At 43.4% G+C, this 21059-nt stretch overlaps 1 protein-coding gene across 3 annotated transcripts in view; it reads left to right on the forward strand.

Annotated features, from left to right (window-relative positions):
• Positions 1-343: 343 nt before the first annotated feature.
• LOC123997708 (myotubularin-related protein 11-like) overlaps positions 344-21059 on the forward strand; it is a 31014-nt gene continuing 10298 nt past the window's right edge. Inside the window, exons 1-6 of one of the 3 annotated variants that reach the window (XM_046302196.1) lie at positions 344-733; positions 6589-6658; positions 14513-14649; positions 14888-14957; positions 15188-15327; positions 19837-19921. In XM_046302196.1, coding sequence (XP_046158152.1) covers positions 677-733; positions 6589-6658; positions 14513-14649; positions 14888-14957; positions 15188-15327; positions 19837-19921 — 559 coding nt within the window. In that variant the 5' untranslated portion in view covers positions 344-676. Of the gene's footprint in view, positions 734-4600; positions 4659-6588; positions 6659-14512; positions 14650-14887; positions 14958-15187; positions 15328-19836; positions 19922-21059 lie in introns of those variants that run through there. The other 2 variants (XM_046302199.1, XM_046302197.1) reach the window with 2 other exon arrangements.

Genomic DNA, 21059 nt, shown 5'->3' on the forward strand with positions numbered 1-21059 from the left:
TCAATAACCTATTAAATGGCCCATTTGAACCATCTCCATTTCCATAAAACTAGGCCTACTTCAAAAGCTTGACATACTGTCGTACCTTTCCTAAATTCAAAATCTCATAGCACAGTGTTCTTCATAGTCCTGAAGACCTGAACTGCTTTAGTCCCAGTGCTGTGACACTTCATTCAACTAACCAAGACTTTGATTACCTGAATAAGGTGGCTTAATTTGCAGGACTATTATTGAAGTACAATCTACTGGTGAAAAATTGGGATCCTATTAGATGCTTTTTACACTGCTGGCCCTTTAAGAGGCTGTACTGCACTTTCTTTTTTTCACTGGTGTGTCATTTTAACTATGGCGAGGGAATCAACAAATGGAAATGAGAGGAATGGGTACAAGCAGAGGTAAACATTTCTTACACATTCCAGTGGCTAACAACTATAGGCAAATTTTCCTGACGGGCGGTACATTTATGTGGGGCGTGCACTACACAGTAGCCTACATGCATGGATTCTTTCGGCAATGATAACCGTGAAAGGAACGAAATTAGTTTTTAATTCACAGAGACCACCTCTGTTCTCGAAACCGGTGATGCAGGGTCTCGCTGTCATTCGAAGAAAGTGGACCGTTTCTTAAGGTCTACTTTCTATATTTCGCTCGAGAGAGTTGAGTGTTGGACGTCAAAATGTTAACGGGATCCAAAACCACGTTCAAAGTGAGACAGATGGTTCCAGATATAAAGGTAGGCTTTCGACTCAATGTTTTAATATTATGTTGGATTTGTTTCGTGTTCTGAAAGGTAGCTTGCCGTGGGTCAACTTTAGCTACCAATGAGAATAATGAACTGAAATACTTTGTTCCATCGTTGGACTATATAAACAGATGTAGATTCCACCTAGATATCTTGCTGTGTTCAGAATGGTTAGTTACAATGTGTCCAACTAATTCGACAATGTCTCGAATTCTATGAAACATTGTAAGACGTATGTATTACTTGTGGAAACAGTAATGGTTTGATAACCTACATTCCACAGACAGAAGACTGAAGGCCTTTTATTCGTATTGTCTGGGACTAAGGGGGTTGTTTTCTTTTTATACAGCATCCAAAAGAAGCTGTCCATCGTAGCATTCTTTGTTTTATACATTAGGTTTCTGTATGGTAAAGAGACAGCCAGCACATGTGCACCGATTTCATTTTGCCTGCTTGGATTCTATGAATTATTATCCATACCAAATGATGGCATGTGCTATGAATGCCCATATGGTTAATACAGGTTTAGAGAGAAAATAATTTGAGCTGATGGACTAAACAAACTTTTAAACCCTACAGACAGTGTACAGTTGCATTCTGTACAGTATTATATGAGATGAATGAAATGTGGGAATATAAATTGACTACGACAAGTGGGATTAGTCAACATATTCAAGACCTTGGATCATTATGCATATAGTGATGCCTGTTTTCTTAAATAACTCCTCACTACTCTTCAGCAGCACCTCTTGATTCTAAACTTGGGTGGCCAGGAAGCAATCATACAGGAAGCTGCTACCATCACACACTTTATCACTGAAAGCCTATATATATATATATATATATATATAGATGTATTTTGAACATCAAAGAGACCTGTGGTTTCTTAACATTCAGGTTTATTTCTGAGATCCTTCATGTGTTGTGGCCTTGAATTTTTTGTTGTTGCACAGGACACATTGTGGTGGAGCTCTGGATGGGTCTGTCTGCACAGGTCTATACTGTTGATGCCTTCAAGTCTGTTATACCACCACAACACAGTATGTCAGTGAACATGCTTTGTCATGCCCGTCTTTGGGAAAAGTCTTTTGTAAAGGCAGCAGCCATGCAGATTTACAGAGGTTTGGACATCATTGCGTGGAAGACTGTGTGAACACATTCGGGGCGAGGTACATGTCTATAAGCCCAATACAATTAAAACCAATCTAAATTGAAGAACCTTGGTGAAAATTGGTAGACTGATTTATTACAGTGATGGTCATAGCCTAGATATTTTTTTAGAATTTTATGCTGGTGTGCTCGTGCGCTCTGTGCTGGTTAGCTCTTCCTCCATGGTTATTTTGAGAAGCCGCAGGGGGAAACGATAACAGATGCCTCAACTCCACCCTCAAGCATTGCTGCTCACATGTGGAGGGGGGGTGATTAGCGCAACATCTGACTGTTGCCATGGCAACGGCAGCCTGAGGAGCAGGAGTTCTTGAATATAAGTGCCTAACAGAAATAGCAGTTTCTTTTAGCCATCTTGGAAATAAACGTTTGCAATGTGGCTGCAGATTAACATATGGTGATGTCCTGAATATTATACACCTATACACTCTGGTTTCACTTCCACTAAAGTGTTGAGGTTTAGAAACGCACTGAATAGGAATGAGTTGACACTAGATCTGAAACCTTTGTCGTGTACATTTTGTATTTAAGAAGTAGGCTACAGTTGGTCCCAATACTAAATCAAATTACATTTGTGGAATAAGTGTTGTAACTCTTCTGTATGTAGGCTATGTACAGTAATACCAAATTAGCTACCATTGAGATATGACATTAAGGTTAAGCAAAGTCCTGCCATCCATTTCACATCACATGCAGACTGGTTGGGTTATAAGGAGGTTTGCATGTTACTGTTCATAATTACAGTCCAGGCTTGTTGTTTTCCCCCCACTCTGTCTTTCCCCTCCCTTAAGTTGTTCACATGCTGGCTTCTCAGCTAGCTAGAATCTGGAAGCAGTCAGTTAGTCAACCACACAACACAATGCAAGTGCCACAGTAGTGAAAATGTCAGAGGGCTCAGCTCTATTCAGAGTTGCTGGAGATCCATGAGGGCTCATAAAAGAGAGCCAAAATGGTATTCACACACACCCAGTCCCATAGGGCCAAGGCCTCCGATCCTGAAACAAGCTATGGAACTGGCGGTGCTTCCCATGCGGAAACTGAACAAAACAATGCAGTCTGTCATTAGTAAACAAGATGTATGCTTGTTTTCAAGGATTTATTGACTGTACATTGGGTGATTATTAACCAATATTGCTATCCCGAGGGAAGCGTGAAACAAGGATGGTAGCCTGTTTCTGTCCATTTCAAGTGTCTAGAATGTTTTGGACAACACCCATTGTGGGAGTTGCATGTTTATGAGTTGCTGGAGTCACAAATGTTTGTTAAACAAGAAGCCCGTTTAAAACACGAGTTATTGAAACCTGTCCTGTTATTACAGTCTACAAGTTGACATAGCTAAGCTATGAACTGACACATGCACAACCAGTGACAAATGGAAGCTTGAAATACATACCGCCACACACACCCTCTGACACACACGTGCCCCACACACACCCTCTGATTGAACTTTGAACCCTCCTTACACAGCGAGTGCATCATTGAGTATACAACCAGTTCCTTCAGACTAGATGATACAGAGTTTAATTTAGAGGGATATAGAAGAAGATTAGAATGCAAAATGTCTCACCATGAACAGCAACTCATTTGGACTATCATTAAGGGCAGTTAATGAGTGTTTGTTGCAGACCAAGGCTGTGCTGAGGTCGTTATTATGATTTAAGGCCAAGACGCCATAGGCATTACTATAAATAGTCCCTCTACCTTCATTTATATGGAGAGTAGTGGGCACATTCGATTCCATAGGGAGAGTTATAGTAATGCTTCTGCAGGCTGTAGAGTAAGCTAGTGGTTGAAAGCTGCATTTTAAGCAGGGCAAGTGGGTAATGGTATATGAATTTACGACTCATTAAAACATTCATATTTTCTCCTGTATGTTTAAATCACTTTCCTTCCTTGTCTTTTGTACATTCCGAGGTGGAATTCTCAGTAGTCTATTCCAGTGTGGGATCTTTCATTGTTTTGTCATTGGGGTTTTGTTCTCTCGGTATAATAAATGGTGTGATGTGACTATTTATGTTGTAGGAAATGTATTACACTGTCGTAGACGCTCCTTGAAAGCAAAAGAAACGAGGCAGCATTAAAGCAAAGCCACGGCTCACGGCTAGACAGAAACGGTTTTGGGTTTCAGGACAACTTTTGTCTGGTTTATGTTTCAGGAGTTGCTCCAAATGGGGAAAGAGGTAAAACACTTCAAAGCGAGTCCATGTTTAGAGAAAAGACCCAGCATCCTTGTTTACATTTTTTAGAGCCCCTACGGCAATGCCACAAACCTGCTTATTGATGTGAGGAAAAGAACAATACCACATAAACCGCCAGGCTAACCTCCCTCTACAGCAGCACCACATGTTAAAACAGTGTGTTTTAATGATCTAACTAGTAAAAATCTAACTACCTGAGCTACACACAGGCCCCTTGTTGGCGAGGGACGTTGTTCAAACCTACAGTGTGAGGTTTATGTGGTGTTAGACTGCCACTTTCCTTCCACCAGTAAGTTTGGTCTATTTCAGGGCAGAGGAGGTATGTTCTCCTCTGCAGAAGAAGTCTACCCGCAGTGGCAAGGGGAAGCCATGAGCAATGGAAACTGCAAAGGGCCTTGGCTGCACTCCCTGAGGAGAAAGGGAAGGAGGGCAGGAGGGAGGGAAAGAGTGATCGAGTAGTACACACGCAAAAGCCAGATACTTCAGGGAGAGTCAAGGAGTGAATCATCAGCAGAAACAGAACCTGGACATGTGGTTATTCATTTTTGGAGGTGAATTGGATTTAGGACTCTAATTTGGGATTTTTCCTCTCCCTCACCGATTTAGGGTTCCAGTCATTTTCGTCTAGACAGATTCACCTCGCCCTTCTCTCCTATCTGATCTACCTGCTGACTTGTTCTACCTTTGTCTAGTGCAGTTACTCTTCATGTTATGACACATTTTGTTGTAGTTTATTTGATGGGCTTTCACTCTATTCTTCCACAGCCTCCAATGTAGTTTTAGCTGGTGGAGCAGTTTGGAGAATTTCTGCTGTTGGAATCCAAATATGTTGACTTGAACTTCGGAATATAACACAATCCCAAGGCACAGAAACAGAGTTTGTTAATATTGATAACTCCCAAAAGGGTTGATGATAGGAACTGAGTTTCAGATTTTTTACAAAATAAAACAAGATCTAAATATCAAAATAAGTTCAGATAAAGAGCAAGAAATGCAGCTGTGGGTGTTTGAGTTATAAATGGGGAATTGGTGCTGAAACAACGGAAAAACAAATGAGTTGAAAAGCCAGAAGAAAACAAAAATTAACAATGGTCTGCTGGCGAGCAGAAACCAAGAACGTTGTAAAGTTTTAGTGTTCTCCCTTGTAATTTAAAAACTGGCTTGTTTATCCACCATGCCCTTCTGCTAACTCAGGTCTTGGGTGGAGGATTGAGTCAATAAAATTGGTGGAACAATAACCCTGTCCAGGATGTCTTGGTATGACCCAGGACTTCATCTTCTGTTTTGAGAAAGTCAGGACTGTTCGCCTATTTTTGAGATTTTTGTTAGGGGGGTCGGCAGTTTGAGGTTGGGGTTTCTCTTACACTAACTGCTGTGGCAAGAATTTAAAAGCTGTGTGATTTGATGATGGGAAAGAAGCTGAAAACCAATACTACTATTATTCAGATGTGCAAGTTCTGTTATTGTTGACAAGTTCCTTAAGCTCCATATTCTCTAGCATTTTCAGCCACTCGAGTATTCTGCTAACATTAACATGAGGCTAGCATATTATTCTAGCATAATGCTAGCATCATGCTAATGTTAGCAGAGTGCTCTAGCGCTTAGGCCGCTGTTGATATGGTCAGTTGGGCATATGCATTTCACAGACAAGACAAACAGCTATGCTATGAATGAGTGGAACTTACAACCTGTTTAAGGAGCAAAGGTTATCTTTGTTTAATGTTCTCATGAGGTTTTAGCCACTGTCAATCTAAAGGAAACCAGAAGTGTGTCATACGTTCTCATTAGCATGTTAGCACACAGTTCACTTCACCTCTACATTGTGTGTGTCACAAGAGCTATAGTAGCCTAAGAGTATTTGTCACACATTATAGTAAGTTGTTTTTAGTTCGCAAGCCAAGAAATATGTGACTAAACTGGAGCAAAAATGTAACGTGTTTGTGAACATTGGCCTTGTAGGCAGTGATGAATTGCTGAGGGAGTAGTCGGTACCATAAAGATTCATTGTATACTTTATAGCAATTTCCATGTCTCTATACTGGACTGCCAGAGTGGTCATTACCAGAACAAACAGTTCCTTTTTCAATGCCTAGGCCTATGTCTTGTGCATTGTGTGATTTCTACCCTATGTAAATGGTCTTCTGTGGTGGGTGGGAGCTCAGGCTAAATGGGCCCATATGTGCTAGCAGCTAGCCAGTAGTCCGGTAATAGCAACCTGTGGTTCTATGGGATTGGATTATGTCGCTAGCAGAACAGCCTGGAGTACTTTGAGACCGCATCAAATCATACAGTACAGAGCAAAACAACTAATAAAACATGGAAACTGAGAGTCATCATGGAGCATTGTGGGATTTGCTATGGTTTTGGGGAATGTGGTCAATAAGAAAATCTTGAGTTGAAGCAAAATCACATTAGTGTTTGTTCTCTTATTTTGACGGGATGCAGTAATAACACCAGGCCTGTTCTCTGTTCCCTCTGCAGGAGAGGATGCTGAGTCACAGTGGTGTCAACGCACGGGGGAGAGATATGTTTGGACTACGCTGCTTACCAGGTAAGACCCAGACTGAAGAGCACTGATGAATATGAGGCTAGTTCCATGTGACAAATACAGTAGCCATACGTGTATCATAACATGTGGGTCTGAAAACACAGCGCCAGCCACATCTCTTTAGGCAAGTCCATCTTTTGAAACTGCACCCATCTGTATCTCTGTTTTCTTACTAAATCCTAGTGCTAAGCTACTGTAATGTAGCCTCTGAGAACAGTGTGTCAGTGTACTCTGGAGAGAAGTGCTGCAGGCCCCTGCCCCTGTTCATAATCTCAGTTTCAGCAGCACGCCGCATCAGGAGCTTTCCAACTGGAATGTTGGCAGGCCAGGGCCCCTCCAGAGCCAAGCTAATCTCTAACGATTCATATCAGCAGTTATTCACAGCACCTCTGTGGGAGCAGTGTGTGTGTTTCCTTGTCCCTTTCACTTTCAGCTCTCACTTCCACCTTGTACCGCTGACCTAGACACACCCCTCCTCCCTCACTTCCCACTTCATTCACTTTTTCTGTCTGATTCAGAAACTGTCTTTGTCTCATTCTTTCCAGACTCTCCCAGTCTGTCTGAGGGTCACTGTGGACCCATTCTGAGTTGTTTTTGTTATCGTGTGACTGTGAAATTCTGTCCGTCTGTCTTTCTTTCTCTCCGGCTCTCACATCCCTTTCTCTGACCAATTTTCTGTGTCCTTCCATGGCAGATTTGAAACACATCTGGTCATGGAAATCTGCCTCACATTAAGGCAGAAAGGATTCATCTGAATTGGAAACACTGTCATAGTTTCTGCGAAGGAATTCTCTCATGTTGGAAACTGACTTTCAGCTCTGAAAAATGTGCTACACACACTTTCACAGATGCACCACACAAGGTAATGGGGAATCTGTGGAAGCAAACTGGGTGAAAGGCCTCACGTTGCAGCATCCCAAAGACACACAGACAGTCGGAAAAGTCCCAGGCCTCAGTGTACTGTATACTATACAACCCTTCGTGCCATTCATCACATTCTCAGATAACATTCGAACACAGGACAGGGGAAACCAGAGCGGGCTCCAGGGGGTGAATGGGTCAGGGCAGCACAAACAGCTATGGGTGGAAAGATAGATCGTGTACCTTTTTGAATATGAAGGGCCTACTGTAGATCCACAGACAAAGCCAAGTGGACAGGACCCTCCTCAGAGCATAACCACAATCCCCTGATCCATGGGCTTATGTTACACTGGATTTGGTTTGGTGTCAATCCTTGGACTGTCACTGCTGGCCTTGCTGAGTGACAAGAGAAGAGCAGGTCAATATCTCGGAAGAATGTACAATTGTATGCTTTATGAGCTCAATTTGGATAGCACACTAACTACCTAACGAAGTAGTGAAGAGCTGTTATCCTACATTATCACAACCACAATGTCTTGACAGGTCACCAGAATGTCCTGACAAGGTAGGAAAACAAGAAACTTTTTGAAAAGTCAGGACTTCATGTCCGGATTTTGTTACAATGATATTTTAGGCTTAATTATTAGGTTTGGGGTAAAAGTTAGGGTTACATTTAGGTTTAGGGGTAGGCAAAATAGGATTTTTGAATGGGAATACATTTCTATTGCCCAAAAAGTCATGTACATTTATGAAAACAAAGCTGTGTGTGTTGTTTCATCAGACCTTTCATGACACCGCTCTGGTAAACCTTTTGTCTTATTCTCTCCCATTGGTTAGCAGAGGGCCAGAAACGTCTCCTCTGCACGCACATAGGAACAAAATGTGGTTGGAAACAAATGAAATTGAAAATGGAGCATTTGGTTCATATCACATTCAGCTGTGTTCTCTCTGGCCGATTTCTCAGGTTGTTCAATCCACTGGCAGAACACCAATGGACAAAGAGAAATATAGCCACAGTGGGGATTTTCCAGAGTTTATGTGTGTTTGTTTGAAAGTGCATGTGTATGTGTTTGTCTGAGTGCATATGTGAGTACATGTGTTTTTGTGAGCGAGGGAGGGTTAGAAAAAGAGAGAGACAAAGGCACTTGAGCTTTGTGTGTGTGGGGCCTGCACTCTGTTGGACGAAAGTAAAACTGTTTAAACTGTTAAATTACCAGTGTCATCTTATAAACAGTGTAAATAAACCCCCCTGTATACAGAGTATTGAGTGACTCAATCCTCAGCTTCCCATGTTTTAGGAATGTAAACCACCTGCAGACTCTCCAGTCCAGAACAGTCAAATCAGAAGCAGACACTTCCTGTCCCCTCTCTCATGTCTGTGAGCCACAATGCCTAAGAAATGTCTTCAGCACTGTTGCACCCGGGAGCCATTAAAAGGAGCACGCAAATCCCACTGAGCCTGATTGGCCACAGAGTAACAGGCAATCATAGAAACAAGGGCTCATTTGTGTTTAAAACCTAAAGTGTCCGTAGGGCGCCTGGTTCAAGAGTTCAATTCGTAGCTATATGTCTGGGACTTTAGAAAGGGAATACTTGTGTTGAGGGTTTGTGACTTTGATCCGGCGTCATAAGACCGAAGTGGGCGTAAACATAGCCTAATCACAGTGCCTTGCTTGGTTCCAGTCCTCAGCTCACACACCCCAAAGATCTTGTGGCTTTGCTGAGGGACCCTTTGAAGATTTCTTTGTAGTTTTTGCCAGGCTTCGGTGTTAATCTTGTGCAATGGGCAAAGTATTGGAGTGTTCGCTGTGAAGACCTTGATTACAGCCACACTTCCCTTTCTCATAGGATAAAAAAGCATTTGATGTGTTAAATTACGATTTCCTGTTTTTATGTCATTTGGTATCCCTGAAAATCGTCTCTCAACCGAGGTCTAATTGTGGCTGTCTGAGGTTGAGCACTACCAAAAATGTCATGCTTTGTGCAGTTATGTTTTTGACTTATTCTCTTTTTTTTCTCCGTCAACGTTATTTTTGAAGGAATTCAGTTCCTTAAAATGAGTTTTGAAGGAATTGAGACCTTTCAACAACCCACCAAATCCTTTTTATTGTTCTAAAAACAGAAAATGAAAACATTCTCTCCACCATGATGGTGTCTGGCCAAACACTTCCATTGCAAGAGATAAAAAGTCTATTTTCCCCCTCTACTCTGTCCTGGACTTTGTTGCCATGGAAACCCAAGTCTAGCTGGCAAAGGCTTTGTTTTGCTGGGAGAGAGCATTACAAATGTGCTGTCTCACTGATGTGTGAAAGAGGGTGTGTCTTTGTGTTCAGTGCTTGTTTTTGGAAGATTTGTTCTAGAGTTCTGGAATCTAGTTTTTATTTTCAAGCATCAACAAAATATTACAAACAGATTTTAAAATATGTTGCATAAATTCATCATTCCTAACAAAGCATTTAAACACATTCATGGCGTAATAACATGGTAATAGACTAATATTGATAGCTGTAGAGTCAAAGCTGTATCAGCCCTGTATCCCATGGGACTAGACAACAGCAGGTTAAATTGCAAGTTTAGTTGACATTAAAAAAGGCTCTGTAAATATGCACCAATACACCCCTTCCCAGAAGATAAGTCATGCATTTGGATTGGAAAATGCATCTGAAGTATAATTAGGATACATACATTTGAAGTCGGAAGTTTACATACACCTTAGCCAAATAATTTTAAACTCAGTTTTTCACAATTCCTGACATTTTATCCTAGTAAAAATCCCCTGTCTTAGGTCAGTTAGGATCACCACTTTATTTTAAGAAATTGTGAAATGTCAGAATAATAGTAGAGACAATAATAGTAGAGAGTATGATTGATTTATTTCAGCTTGTATTTATTTCATCACATTCCTAGTGGGTCAGAAGTTTACATACACTCAATTAGTATTTGGTAGCATTGCCTTTTAAATTGTTTAACTTGGGTCAAATGTTTGGGTAGCCTTCCACAAGCTTCCAACAATAAGTTGAGTGAATTTTGGCCCATTCCTCCTGACAGAGCTGGTGTAACTGAGTCAGGTTTGTAGGCCTCCTTGCTCGCACACGCTTTTTCAGTTCTGCCCACAAATGTTTTATAGGGTTGAGGTCAGGGCTTTGTGATGGCCATTCCAATACCTTGACATTGTTGTCCTTAAGCCATTTTGCCACAACTTTGGAAGTATGCTTGGGGTCATTGTCCATTTGGAAGACACATTTTCGACCAAGCTTTAACTTCCTGACTGATGTCTTGAGATGTTGCTTCAATATATCCACATAATTTTCCTCCCTCATGAAGCCATCTATTTTGTGAAGTGCACCAGTCTCTCCTGCAGCAAAACACCCCCACAACATGATGCTGCCACCCCCGTGCTTCACGGTTTGGATGGTGCTCTTCGGCTTGCAAGCTCCCCCTTTTTCCTCCAAACATAACAATGGTCATTATGGCCAAACAGTTCTATTTTTGTTTCATCAGACCAGAGGACATTTCTCCAAAAAGTACGATCTTTGTCCCCATGTGCAGATGCAAACCATAGTCTGGCTTTTTTATGACGGTTTTGTAGCAGTGGCTTCTTCCTTGTTGAGTGGCTTTCCAGGTTATGTTTATATAGGACTCTTTTTACTGTGGATATAGATATTTTTGTACCTGTTTCCTCCAGCATCCTCACAAGGTCCTTTGCTGTTGTTCTGAGATTGATTTGCACTTTTCGCACCAAAGTACATTCATCTCTAGGAGACAGAACGCGTCTCCTTCCTGAGCGGTATGACGACTGCGTTGTCCCATGGTGTTTATACTTGTTTGTACAGATGAACGTGGTACCTTCAGGCATTTGGAAATTGCTCCCAAGGATGAACCAGACTTGTGGAGGTCTACAATTTTTTGGTCTTGGCTGATTTATTTAGATTTTCCCATGATGTTAAGCAAAGGCACTGAGTTTGAAGGTAGGCCTTGAAATACATACACAGGTACACCTTCAATTGACTCAAATGATGTCAATTTGCCTATCAGAAGCTTCTAAAGCCATGACATAATTGTCTGGAATTTTCCAAGCCTTTTAAACGCACCGTCAACTTAGTGTATGTAAACGTCTGACCCACTGGTATTGGGATACAGTGAATTATAAGTGAAATAATCTGTCTGTATACAATTGTTGGAAAAATTACTTGTTTCATGCACAAAGTAGTTGTCCTAACTGACTTACCAAAACTATAGTTTGTTAACAAGACATTTTTGGAGTGGTTGAAAAACTAGTTTGAATGACTCCAACCTAAGTGGATGTAAACTTCCGTCTTCAACTGTAAGTACAGTATATTGATGAGAATATGTTGGAGTGTGAGGTGGAATAGTATATGGCTGGCGTTGATACAAACAGCTTCATTTAAGGCCGAAACACCACAGTGAGAAAAGGCAGGGAACTGTTCATCAATCTAAATAGGAAAATTAATTTATTGGCACGCACATGCCTCTGGTAATCATACTGCCTTTTGTATTTGTGACAATGTTTGCATTGATATCAATAATTGCGATGACAGAATGATTCCTTACTTGCTTTAAATATATTTGTGTCGCACTAGCATTTGGACAGCTTTCACTGCCATGGTTATCTCCACCCCTCCCTTCTAGTAGCTCTTCAAATTTTTCTTGAGTTCAGTGACTGATTTCCTCACCGCCCCAAAATCCCAGCCTGGTTTAGTCGAAGTGGCAGGCAAATCTTCAGAGACAGGCTTACAATGTTCCTTGTACGTCTGAAGGAAATAGATGTGATATGTTGTGTGTGTGTGTGAGCTGTTCACAACTCAGCTTCTCTCATCCACAGCTTGCCCACCTCCTGCTTCAGGAGCGGTTCAACCCGACTCACTTCAGCCTCCTCCGGGGCTCTGATTGACTCCTTCACCTCAGAGCACCTTCTGTCAATGGAGTGGATCAGCTCCAGCTAAACCTCCTCTCACTGCCCTCCGCTGCTGCCTGTGCAGAGCTCTTGAGTGACGCCATAGCTTCTCTGAGCTGTTCTATCTCCCATGTCTTCTCTTTTCTCTTCAGTTGGAATGTTCCCCCACCGTATTTCCACCTGAATCTCTTTCACCCTCCTTTCTGCTGCAGCTGAGACTGTATCATGGCTTTTATGTTCATCTACACAGATAACAGACACACTGCTGTTCTTTGCAGTACTCGTCCAACAGTTTGTTATGACGAGAGCAGACCTTCTCCTGCAGTTTTGGCAAGGCTTTGACTAGCGTGTACATCTTAGATGCAGAAGATTGATAGTGATGCTGGAGGGCAGTCCTACAGTAGCTGGCCATACACACCAGACAGGAAATATCCGCTTTTCCGTTTTCTCCCCGAGCAGACGTCACACTGCATATCTCCGGGTCGAGCGTAAAAGAAAACACTTTGGAATTCTCTGTTCAGTTTCTCCACCATATCAGCCAGGATGGTATTTCTGTTCAAAAAAGTCCTTGGGGATAAAGGCCAGTCTGCCCTGGGGGCTGCTGTAGAACTGGACCTGGATGCCAGACAACTACATCTGCTTGACTCAACCGTTCAGTGGCTGACATAGCTGAGAAAATAGCACCTCCCAGCCCCTTGATAAACTCCATGCTGAAGTTTATTTTCATTCACATTTCTGTTATACATAGCACTCAACGTTACCCTCTCCCTTCCCTCAAACAAGCAGTCATTCTGGTATTTTGCACAATTTATCACTTTACCTTGGAATGCTCAGTCTTGACAATTAAACTCTCATGATGTTCTAAAATGGTGTACTTTTTTATTGTTATCAATATCAGGCACATTTGAAACACTGTGGACAATAAAGTTGTTGCATTATGTTCAGTAAGCTCCAGCCTAAACCCCCTGATTGTGTTCCCCAGGAGAGTGTGTGCTCCAGCCTAAACCCCCTCTCTGTGTTCCCCAGGAGAGTGTGTGCTCCAGCCTAAACCCCCTCTCTGTGTTCCCCAGGAGAGTGTGTGCTCCAGCCTAAACCCCCTGATTGTGTTCCCCAGGAGAGTGTGTGCTCCAGCCTAAACCCCCTGATTGTGTTCCCCAGGAGAGTGTGTGCTCCAGCCTAAACCCCCTGATTGTGTTCCCCAGGAGAGTGTGTGCTCCAGCCTAAACCCCCTGATTGTGTTCCCCAGGAGAGTGTGTGCTCCAGCCTAAACCCCCTCTCTGTGTTCCCCAGGAGAGTGTGTGCTCCAGCCTAAACCCCCTGTCTGTGTTCCCCAGGAGAGTGTGTGCTCCAGCCTAAACCCCCTGATTGTGTTCCCCAGGAGAGTGTGTGCTCCAGCCTAAACCCCCTGATTGTGTTCCCCAGGAGAGTGTGTGCTCCAGCCTAAACCCCCTGATTGTGTTCCCCAGGAGAGTGTGTGCTCCAGCCTAAACCCCCTGATTGTGTTCCCCAGGAGAGTGTGTGCTCCAGCCTAAACCCCCTCTCTGTGTTCCCCAGGAGAGTGTGTGCTCCAGCCTAAACCCCCTGTCTGTGTTCCCCAGGAGAGTGTGTGCTCCAGCCTAAACCCCCTGATTGTGTTCCCCAGGAGAGTGTGTGTTCCAGCCTAAACCCCCTGATTGTGTTCCCCAGGAGAGTGTGTGCTCCAGCCTAAACCCCCTGATTGTGTTCCCCAGGAGAGTGTGTGCTCCAGCCTAAACCCCCTCTCTGTGTTCCCCAGGAGAGTGTGTGCTCCAGCCTAAACCCCCTGTCTGTGTTCCCCAGGAGAGTGTGTGCTCCAGCCTAACCCCCTGATTGTGTTCCCCAGGAGAGTGTGTGCTCCAGCCTAAACCCCCTGATTGTGTTCCCCAGGAGAGTGTGTGCTCCAGCCTAAACCCCCTGATTGTGTTCCCCAGGAGAGTGTGTGCTCCAGCCTAAACCCCCTGATTGTGTTCCCCAGGAGAGTGTGTGCACCAGCCTAAAACCCCTCTCTGTGTTCCCCAGGAGAGTGTGTGCTCCAGCCTAAACCCCCTGATTGTGTTCCCCAGGAGAGTGTGTGCTCCAGAGGGCTGTGTTGGTGAGGAAGAAGCTAACTGCCAAGGAGGGGGGTGGATGGCTGTCTGGCACTCTCTTCTGTACCCACTTCAGAGTGGCCTTTGTGCCTCAGGACAGCCCCAAACCTGACGTGAGTACTGGACTAGCTCTGAGTATGGACTGTTGAAGGACAGCTCACCTGCTATCATAGTAGGAAAGTAGTAATGATACCGTATTATTGCTAGAAGAAGGCTTGTGGGCGTAATCACCATCATAACAATCAACAACATCATATAGAACGTTTTCAGACCATCCATTCAGTGGTGTAAAAATCCTGATCAGACAAACTGACCTATATTTGTACCATCCCTCTACACCTCCGTATGTAGGACAACGCAGACCCTGTTCTCCTGGGGGATCATGACGTGGCCCTGGCCTCCATTGAGAAGGTTGTAGCTGGTAAGGTTCTACAACTACTAGGCTTGTAGTGCTCTCAAAGTCCTTTGTTCTATGAGAGCCACGAGATGTACTTGTAAAAGAAAATCTGATGAATGATATAAATAATAAACAGTGGTAATATCCTAAACCCAATTCTAGACTCTGCTTGACACAGGAAGCTGTAGCTATGAACCATCAGTGGTGTACCTGGGTTTTGACTGTAAGATTGTTGTGTAACCTCTGTGCTGCAGTGGGCCCATCCCGGACCAAGCTGGTGACGGCCAGCTCCTCTCTGAAGTTCACTCCTGAGGAGCTGGTGTTGTACTGCCGGGACCTGCGTGTTCTCTGCTTCCTCTTCGACCGCCTCACCCCCGACACACAGGCTGTGGAGGTGTGTGTGTGTGTGTCTGTGCAAGTGCATGTGTCTGTGCGTGTGTATGTTTCTGCGTGTGTGTGTGCATGCGTGTGTGAGTGCGTGTGTGTATACAGTGCATTCGGAAAGTATTCAGACCCCTTGACTTTTTCAACATTTTGTTACGTTACAGCCTTATTCTAAAATTGATTAAATTATTTTTTTCCTCATCAATCTACATACAATAGCCCATAATGACAAAGCAAAAACAGGTTTTTAAAATGGAAATATCACATTTACATAACTATTCAGACCCTTTACTTTGTTGAAGCACCTTTGGCAGCGATTACAGCCTTGGGTCTTCTTGGGTATTATGCTACAAGCTTGGCACACCTGTATTTGGGGAGTTTCTCCCATTCTTCTCTGCAGATCCTCTCAAGCTCTGTCAGATTGGATGGAGAGCATCGCTGCACAGCTATTTTCAGGTCTCTCCAGAGATGTTTGATCGTGTTAAAGTCCGGGCTCTGGCTGGGCCACTCAAGGACATTCAGAGACTTGTCCCGAAGCCACTCCTCTGTTGTCTTGGCTGTGTGCTTAGGGTCGTTGTCCTGTTGGAAGGGGAACCTTCGAACCAGTCTGAAGTCCAGAGCGCTCTGCAGTAGGGCTGTGGCGGTCATGAAATTTCATCAGCCGGTGATGAAGCCACTGATACAGACTGTTGGAACGTCTACATTTTATAAAGTCTAATAAATCCATGTAATATAGCCTACACCTTCACAATAAATCCATGTATGTCCTTATGTTAAGTCCTGATCTGGCTCTGCCATATGGCTGTGGGCTACACTAGTTCGTTTAGCAGATTTGCTTAGAATTCCGTGCCATTATTTAATATTATTTTATAGAATAAAATTTAACAAAGCTGAATAAAGTAGAAAGGATACTTTTTCACAAAACGATTTGAGAAACTGCACACATGTGGCTATTCTGTATTGAGCAGTTAACAAAGAAATAGGTACTCCTATATGCCTAATTTTGAGTTATTCATTTAACTTGAGTTTTTCTACAAATGTTGGGCTATATGTTTAGATTTTTAGTTAATTGTAAGGCTGCATGACTAGATTCTAATAATGATTTGAAAAAAAGTTGCTTGAAAGGCATGTTTTTTGAAAAAAATGTTTTAACTCTTTTTCTCCCCAATTTTGTGGTATCCAATTGGTAGTTACAGTCTTGTCTCATCACTGCAACTCCCGTACAGACACGGGAGAGGCGAAGGTCGAGAGCCGTGCGTCCTCCGAAACACAACCCAACCAAGCCGCACTGCTTCTTGACACAATGCCCACTTAACCCGGAAGCCAGTTGCACCGATGTGTCGGAGGAAACACCATACACCTGGCGACCGTGCATTGCGCCCGGCCCGCCACAGGAGTTGATAGCCTTCGATGGGACAAGGACATCCCTGCTGGCCAAACCATCCCTTAACCCAGACGATGCTGGGCCAATTGTGCACCGCCCCATGGATCTCCCAGTCACGGCTAGCTGCGACAAAGCCTGGACTCGAACCCTCAATCTCTAGTGGCACAGCTAGCACTGCGATGCAGTGCCTTGAAACCATTGCACCACTCGGGAGGCCCCTCTGCTTTGTTTTTTGAGCAGGCTGTACACACTTCATCAGTCTCTCACTCAATTTGACAAATACTTGTTAATGCCTAGAATTACCCGGCAGCATCCCCTTTGTGTGGCCGTAATGCCCCCTAACAAAATCCATGCCTTTTGCAGCCAGTGGCCGTTGTGCTCTTGGGCTAAATAAACTCAGCAAAAAATAACCATCCCTGTCCTTTCAGGACCCTGTCCTTCAAAGATAATTTGTAAAAATCCAAATGACTGCTTAGATCTTCATTGTAAAGGGTTTAAACACTGTTTCCCATGCCTGACTAACCGGTGTCTGTATGTAGCCTCGCAACTTTTATAGCCTCGCTACTGTATATAGCCTCGCTACTGTTTTTCACTGTCTTTTTACTGTTGCTTTTATTTCTTTACTTACCTATTGTTCACCTAATACCTTTTTTGCACTATTGGTTAGAGTCTGTAAGTAAGCATTTTATTGTAAGGCACCTGTTGTATTCGGAGCATGTGACAAATAAACTTTGATTTGATTTGTTCAATGAACCATAAACAATTAATGAACATGCACCTGTGGAACAGTCATTAAGACACTAACAGCTTACAAACGGTAGGCAATTAAGGTCATAGTTATGAAAATGTAGGACACTGAAGAGGCCTTTCTACTGATTCTGAAAACACAGAAAGAAAGATGCCCAGGGTCCCTGCTCATCTGCGTGAACGTGCCTTAGGCATGCTGCAAGGAGGCATGAGGACTGCAGATGTGGCCAGGGCAATAAATTGCCATTTCTGTACTGTGAGACAGCGCTACAGGGAGACAGGATGGACAGCTGATCATCCTCGCAGTGGCAGACCATGTGTAACAACACCTGCACAGGATTGGTACATCCGAACATCACACCTGCGGGACAGGTACAGGATGGCAACAACTGCCCGAGTTACACCAGGAACGCACAATCCCTCCATTAGTGCTCAGACTGTCAGCAATAGGCTGTGAGATGCTGGGCTGAGGGCTTGTAGGCCTGTTGTAAGCAGGTCTTCACCAGACTTCACCGGCAACAGCGTCACCTATGGGCACAAACCCACCATTGCTGGACAAGACAGGACTGGCAAAATGTGCTTTTCACTGATGAGTCACGGTTTTGTCTCACCATGGGTGATGGTCGGATTCACGTTTATCGTCGAAGGAATGAGCATTACACCGAGGCCTGTACTCTGGAGCGGGATCTATTTGGAGCTGGAGGGTCCTTCATGGTCTGGGGCGGTGTGTCACAGCATCATCGGACTGAGTTGTTCTCATTGCAAGCAATCTCAACGCTGTGCGTTACAGGGAAGACATCCTCCTCCCTCATGTGGTACCCTTCCTGCAGGCTCATCCTGACATGACCCTCCAGCATGACATGCCACCCCAGCATGACAATGCCACCAGACATACTGCTCGTTCTGTGCATGATTTCCTGCAAGACAGGAATGTCAGTATTCTGCCATGGCCAGCAAAGAGCCCAGATCTCAATTCCATTGAGCACGTTTGGGACCTGTTGGATCGGAGGATAAGGGCTAGGGCCATTCCCCCCAGAAATATCCGGAACTTGCAGGTGCCTTGGTGGATGAGTGGGGTAACATCTCACGGAAAGAACTGGCAAATCTGACAAGTCTCCCAGTCCCTCCTGCTGAAAAACATCTCCACAGCATGACGCTGCCACCACCATGCTTCACCGTAGGGATGGTGCCAGGTTTCCTCCAGATGTGACGCTTGGCATTTAGACCAAAGAGTTAGTTTAATCAAAACAGAGAATCTTCTTTCTCATGGTCTGAGAGTCCTTTCGGTGCCTTTTGGCCAACTCCAAGGGGCTATCAGGTGCTTTTTACTGAGAAGTGGCTTCCATCTGGCCACTCTACCATAAAGACCTGATTGGTTGAGTGCTGCAGAGATAGTTGTCCTTCTGGAAGGTTCTCCCGTCTCCACAGAGGAACTCTGGAGCTCTGTCAGAGTGACTATCTGCTTCTTGGTCACCTCCCTGACCAAGGCCCTTCTCCCCCGATTGCTCAGTTTGGCTGGGCAGCCAGCTCTAGGAAGAGTCTTGGTGCTTCCAAACTTATTCCATTTAAGAATGATGGAAGCCACTGTGTTCTTGGGGCCCTTCAATGCTGCAGAAATGTTTTGTTACTTTTCCCCAGATCTGTGCCTCGACACAATCCTGTCTCAGCTCTTTGAACAATTCATTCGACCACATGGCTTGGTTTTTGCTCTGACATGCACTGTAAACGCACTGTAAACTGTGGGACCTTTATATAGACAGGTGTGTGCCTTTCCATATCATGTCTAATCAATAGAATTTAGCACAGGTTTCTACAACTTGATTGGAGTCCACATCTCAAGGATGATCAATAGAAACAGGATACACCTAAGCTCAATTTCGAGTCTCATAGCAAGGGTCTGAATACTCGTGTAAACAAGGTATTTAAAAAATAATGTATATATAAATTTGCCTTTGTCATTATGAAGTAGTGTGTGTACTGTAGATTGATGAGGAAAAAGATTTGCATCCATTTTAGAATAAGGCTGTAACGTAACAAAATATGTAAAAAGTCAAGGGGTCTGAATACATTCCAAATGCACTGTACTCTATGTCAACGTGTGTGTATATTTTAGTATACGAGTCCTTGTGATTAAATACAAAATTACCTTTTAAAGCACATTTATATTAATTACCATTTAGCATGCCCAGTGTCTCCTTAATTGAAGGTTGACTTCAGAGGGTTGTGATTTGAGTCAAATGGCTATTATGCAGCATTTACCCTGTGATTAGATAAACTGATGTGTCTGCTAGGTCATTGTGATCATGCTTAAAGGGTCTCCCTCTATGTTGAAAGCTGATGCACTTTGTCATGCTGATCAGCAGACTGAGTCTTGTTGTTTCGCCTCAGATAACGTACACCATTGCCAAGACCTACCAGCCTCTGAAGCCAGGGACTGTCCTCTCCTTCCAGAACGCAGCCCTGGGGAGTGTTGGTGAGTCACACACACGCTGGAATACGTTATTAAAGAAGTGACATTGAAGAGAGTACATTCTGAGTACAAATAACTAAAGTATTTTAAAGGTCATACAGATACTTGGAATAATTTCTTCATGAGTCATTCATACACACACAGACACACACACACACACTTTTGTCTGACGGGTTATGGGGCTGGAAATAATTGCTATTGCAGGCAGGCCCTTGATAAAATCTCTCTCTCTCTCTCTCTCTCTCTCTCTCTCTCTCTCACTCACACTGTCTGTCTGTCTGTCTCTGTCTCACACACACTCTCTCTCTCTCTCTTTTGTCTGACGGGTTATGGGGCTGGAAATAATTGCTATTGCAGGCAGGCCCTTGATAAAATCTCTCTCTCTCTCTCTCTCTCTCTCTCTCTCTCTCTCTCTCTCTCTCTCTCTCTCTCTCTCTCTCTCTCTCTCTCTCTCTATATATATATATATATATATATATATATATATATATCTCAACTGAAAGTTACAGGTGCAGACACAAAATATAAAACATGTAGCTGCCAACTAAGAAGTAACTTGGTTTTCACCATGACAGTGAATATCTGACTGGACAGAACATACTGTATACAGAAACATGAGCCACTACTATACACCATGCTAATATGTAATCCTATTCAATGCTACGGTACGCTACACTGGCCAGGATACATCCAGCTAGCTCTTAGGCAGTTCTAATGTTAAGCTATCTGAAACATCACCCTGCTGAACCCTGTCAAAGGTTCAAGTGTGGTCAGGATGTGTTCAGTTCAGGTCTATACACCAAACAACTGCAAACCCCTGACCTACAACCATTCTATTCTAGCTGAATAGAATAGCATTAAAGATACACTATACAGAAATCACTCAGCCCTTTTCATGGTTGCTAAAATTCTAATAGTTCCCCTAATTACAATTTATGTGACAAAACAAACAAGTATCGGGGCAAGAATAATGTACCATGTAAACCGCTGTGAAATATATTTTCCATAACCAAAAATATAGTATTTTCAGCTGTTTGAAGCTGGTGTACAAAACCGAAAGTAAAATACACAAAAACTAAATTTAAGAATGGGAACCATAGAAATAGCACACATATAACAGATCTACCGTTTCTTATATTTG

This window comes from Oncorhynchus gorbuscha, linkage group LG15 (genome assembly GCF_021184085.1).
Source record: "Oncorhynchus gorbuscha isolate QuinsamMale2020 ecotype Even-year linkage group LG15, OgorEven_v1.0, whole genome shotgun sequence".
Taxonomy (NCBI): domain Eukaryota; kingdom Metazoa; phylum Chordata; class Actinopteri; order Salmoniformes; family Salmonidae; genus Oncorhynchus; species Oncorhynchus gorbuscha.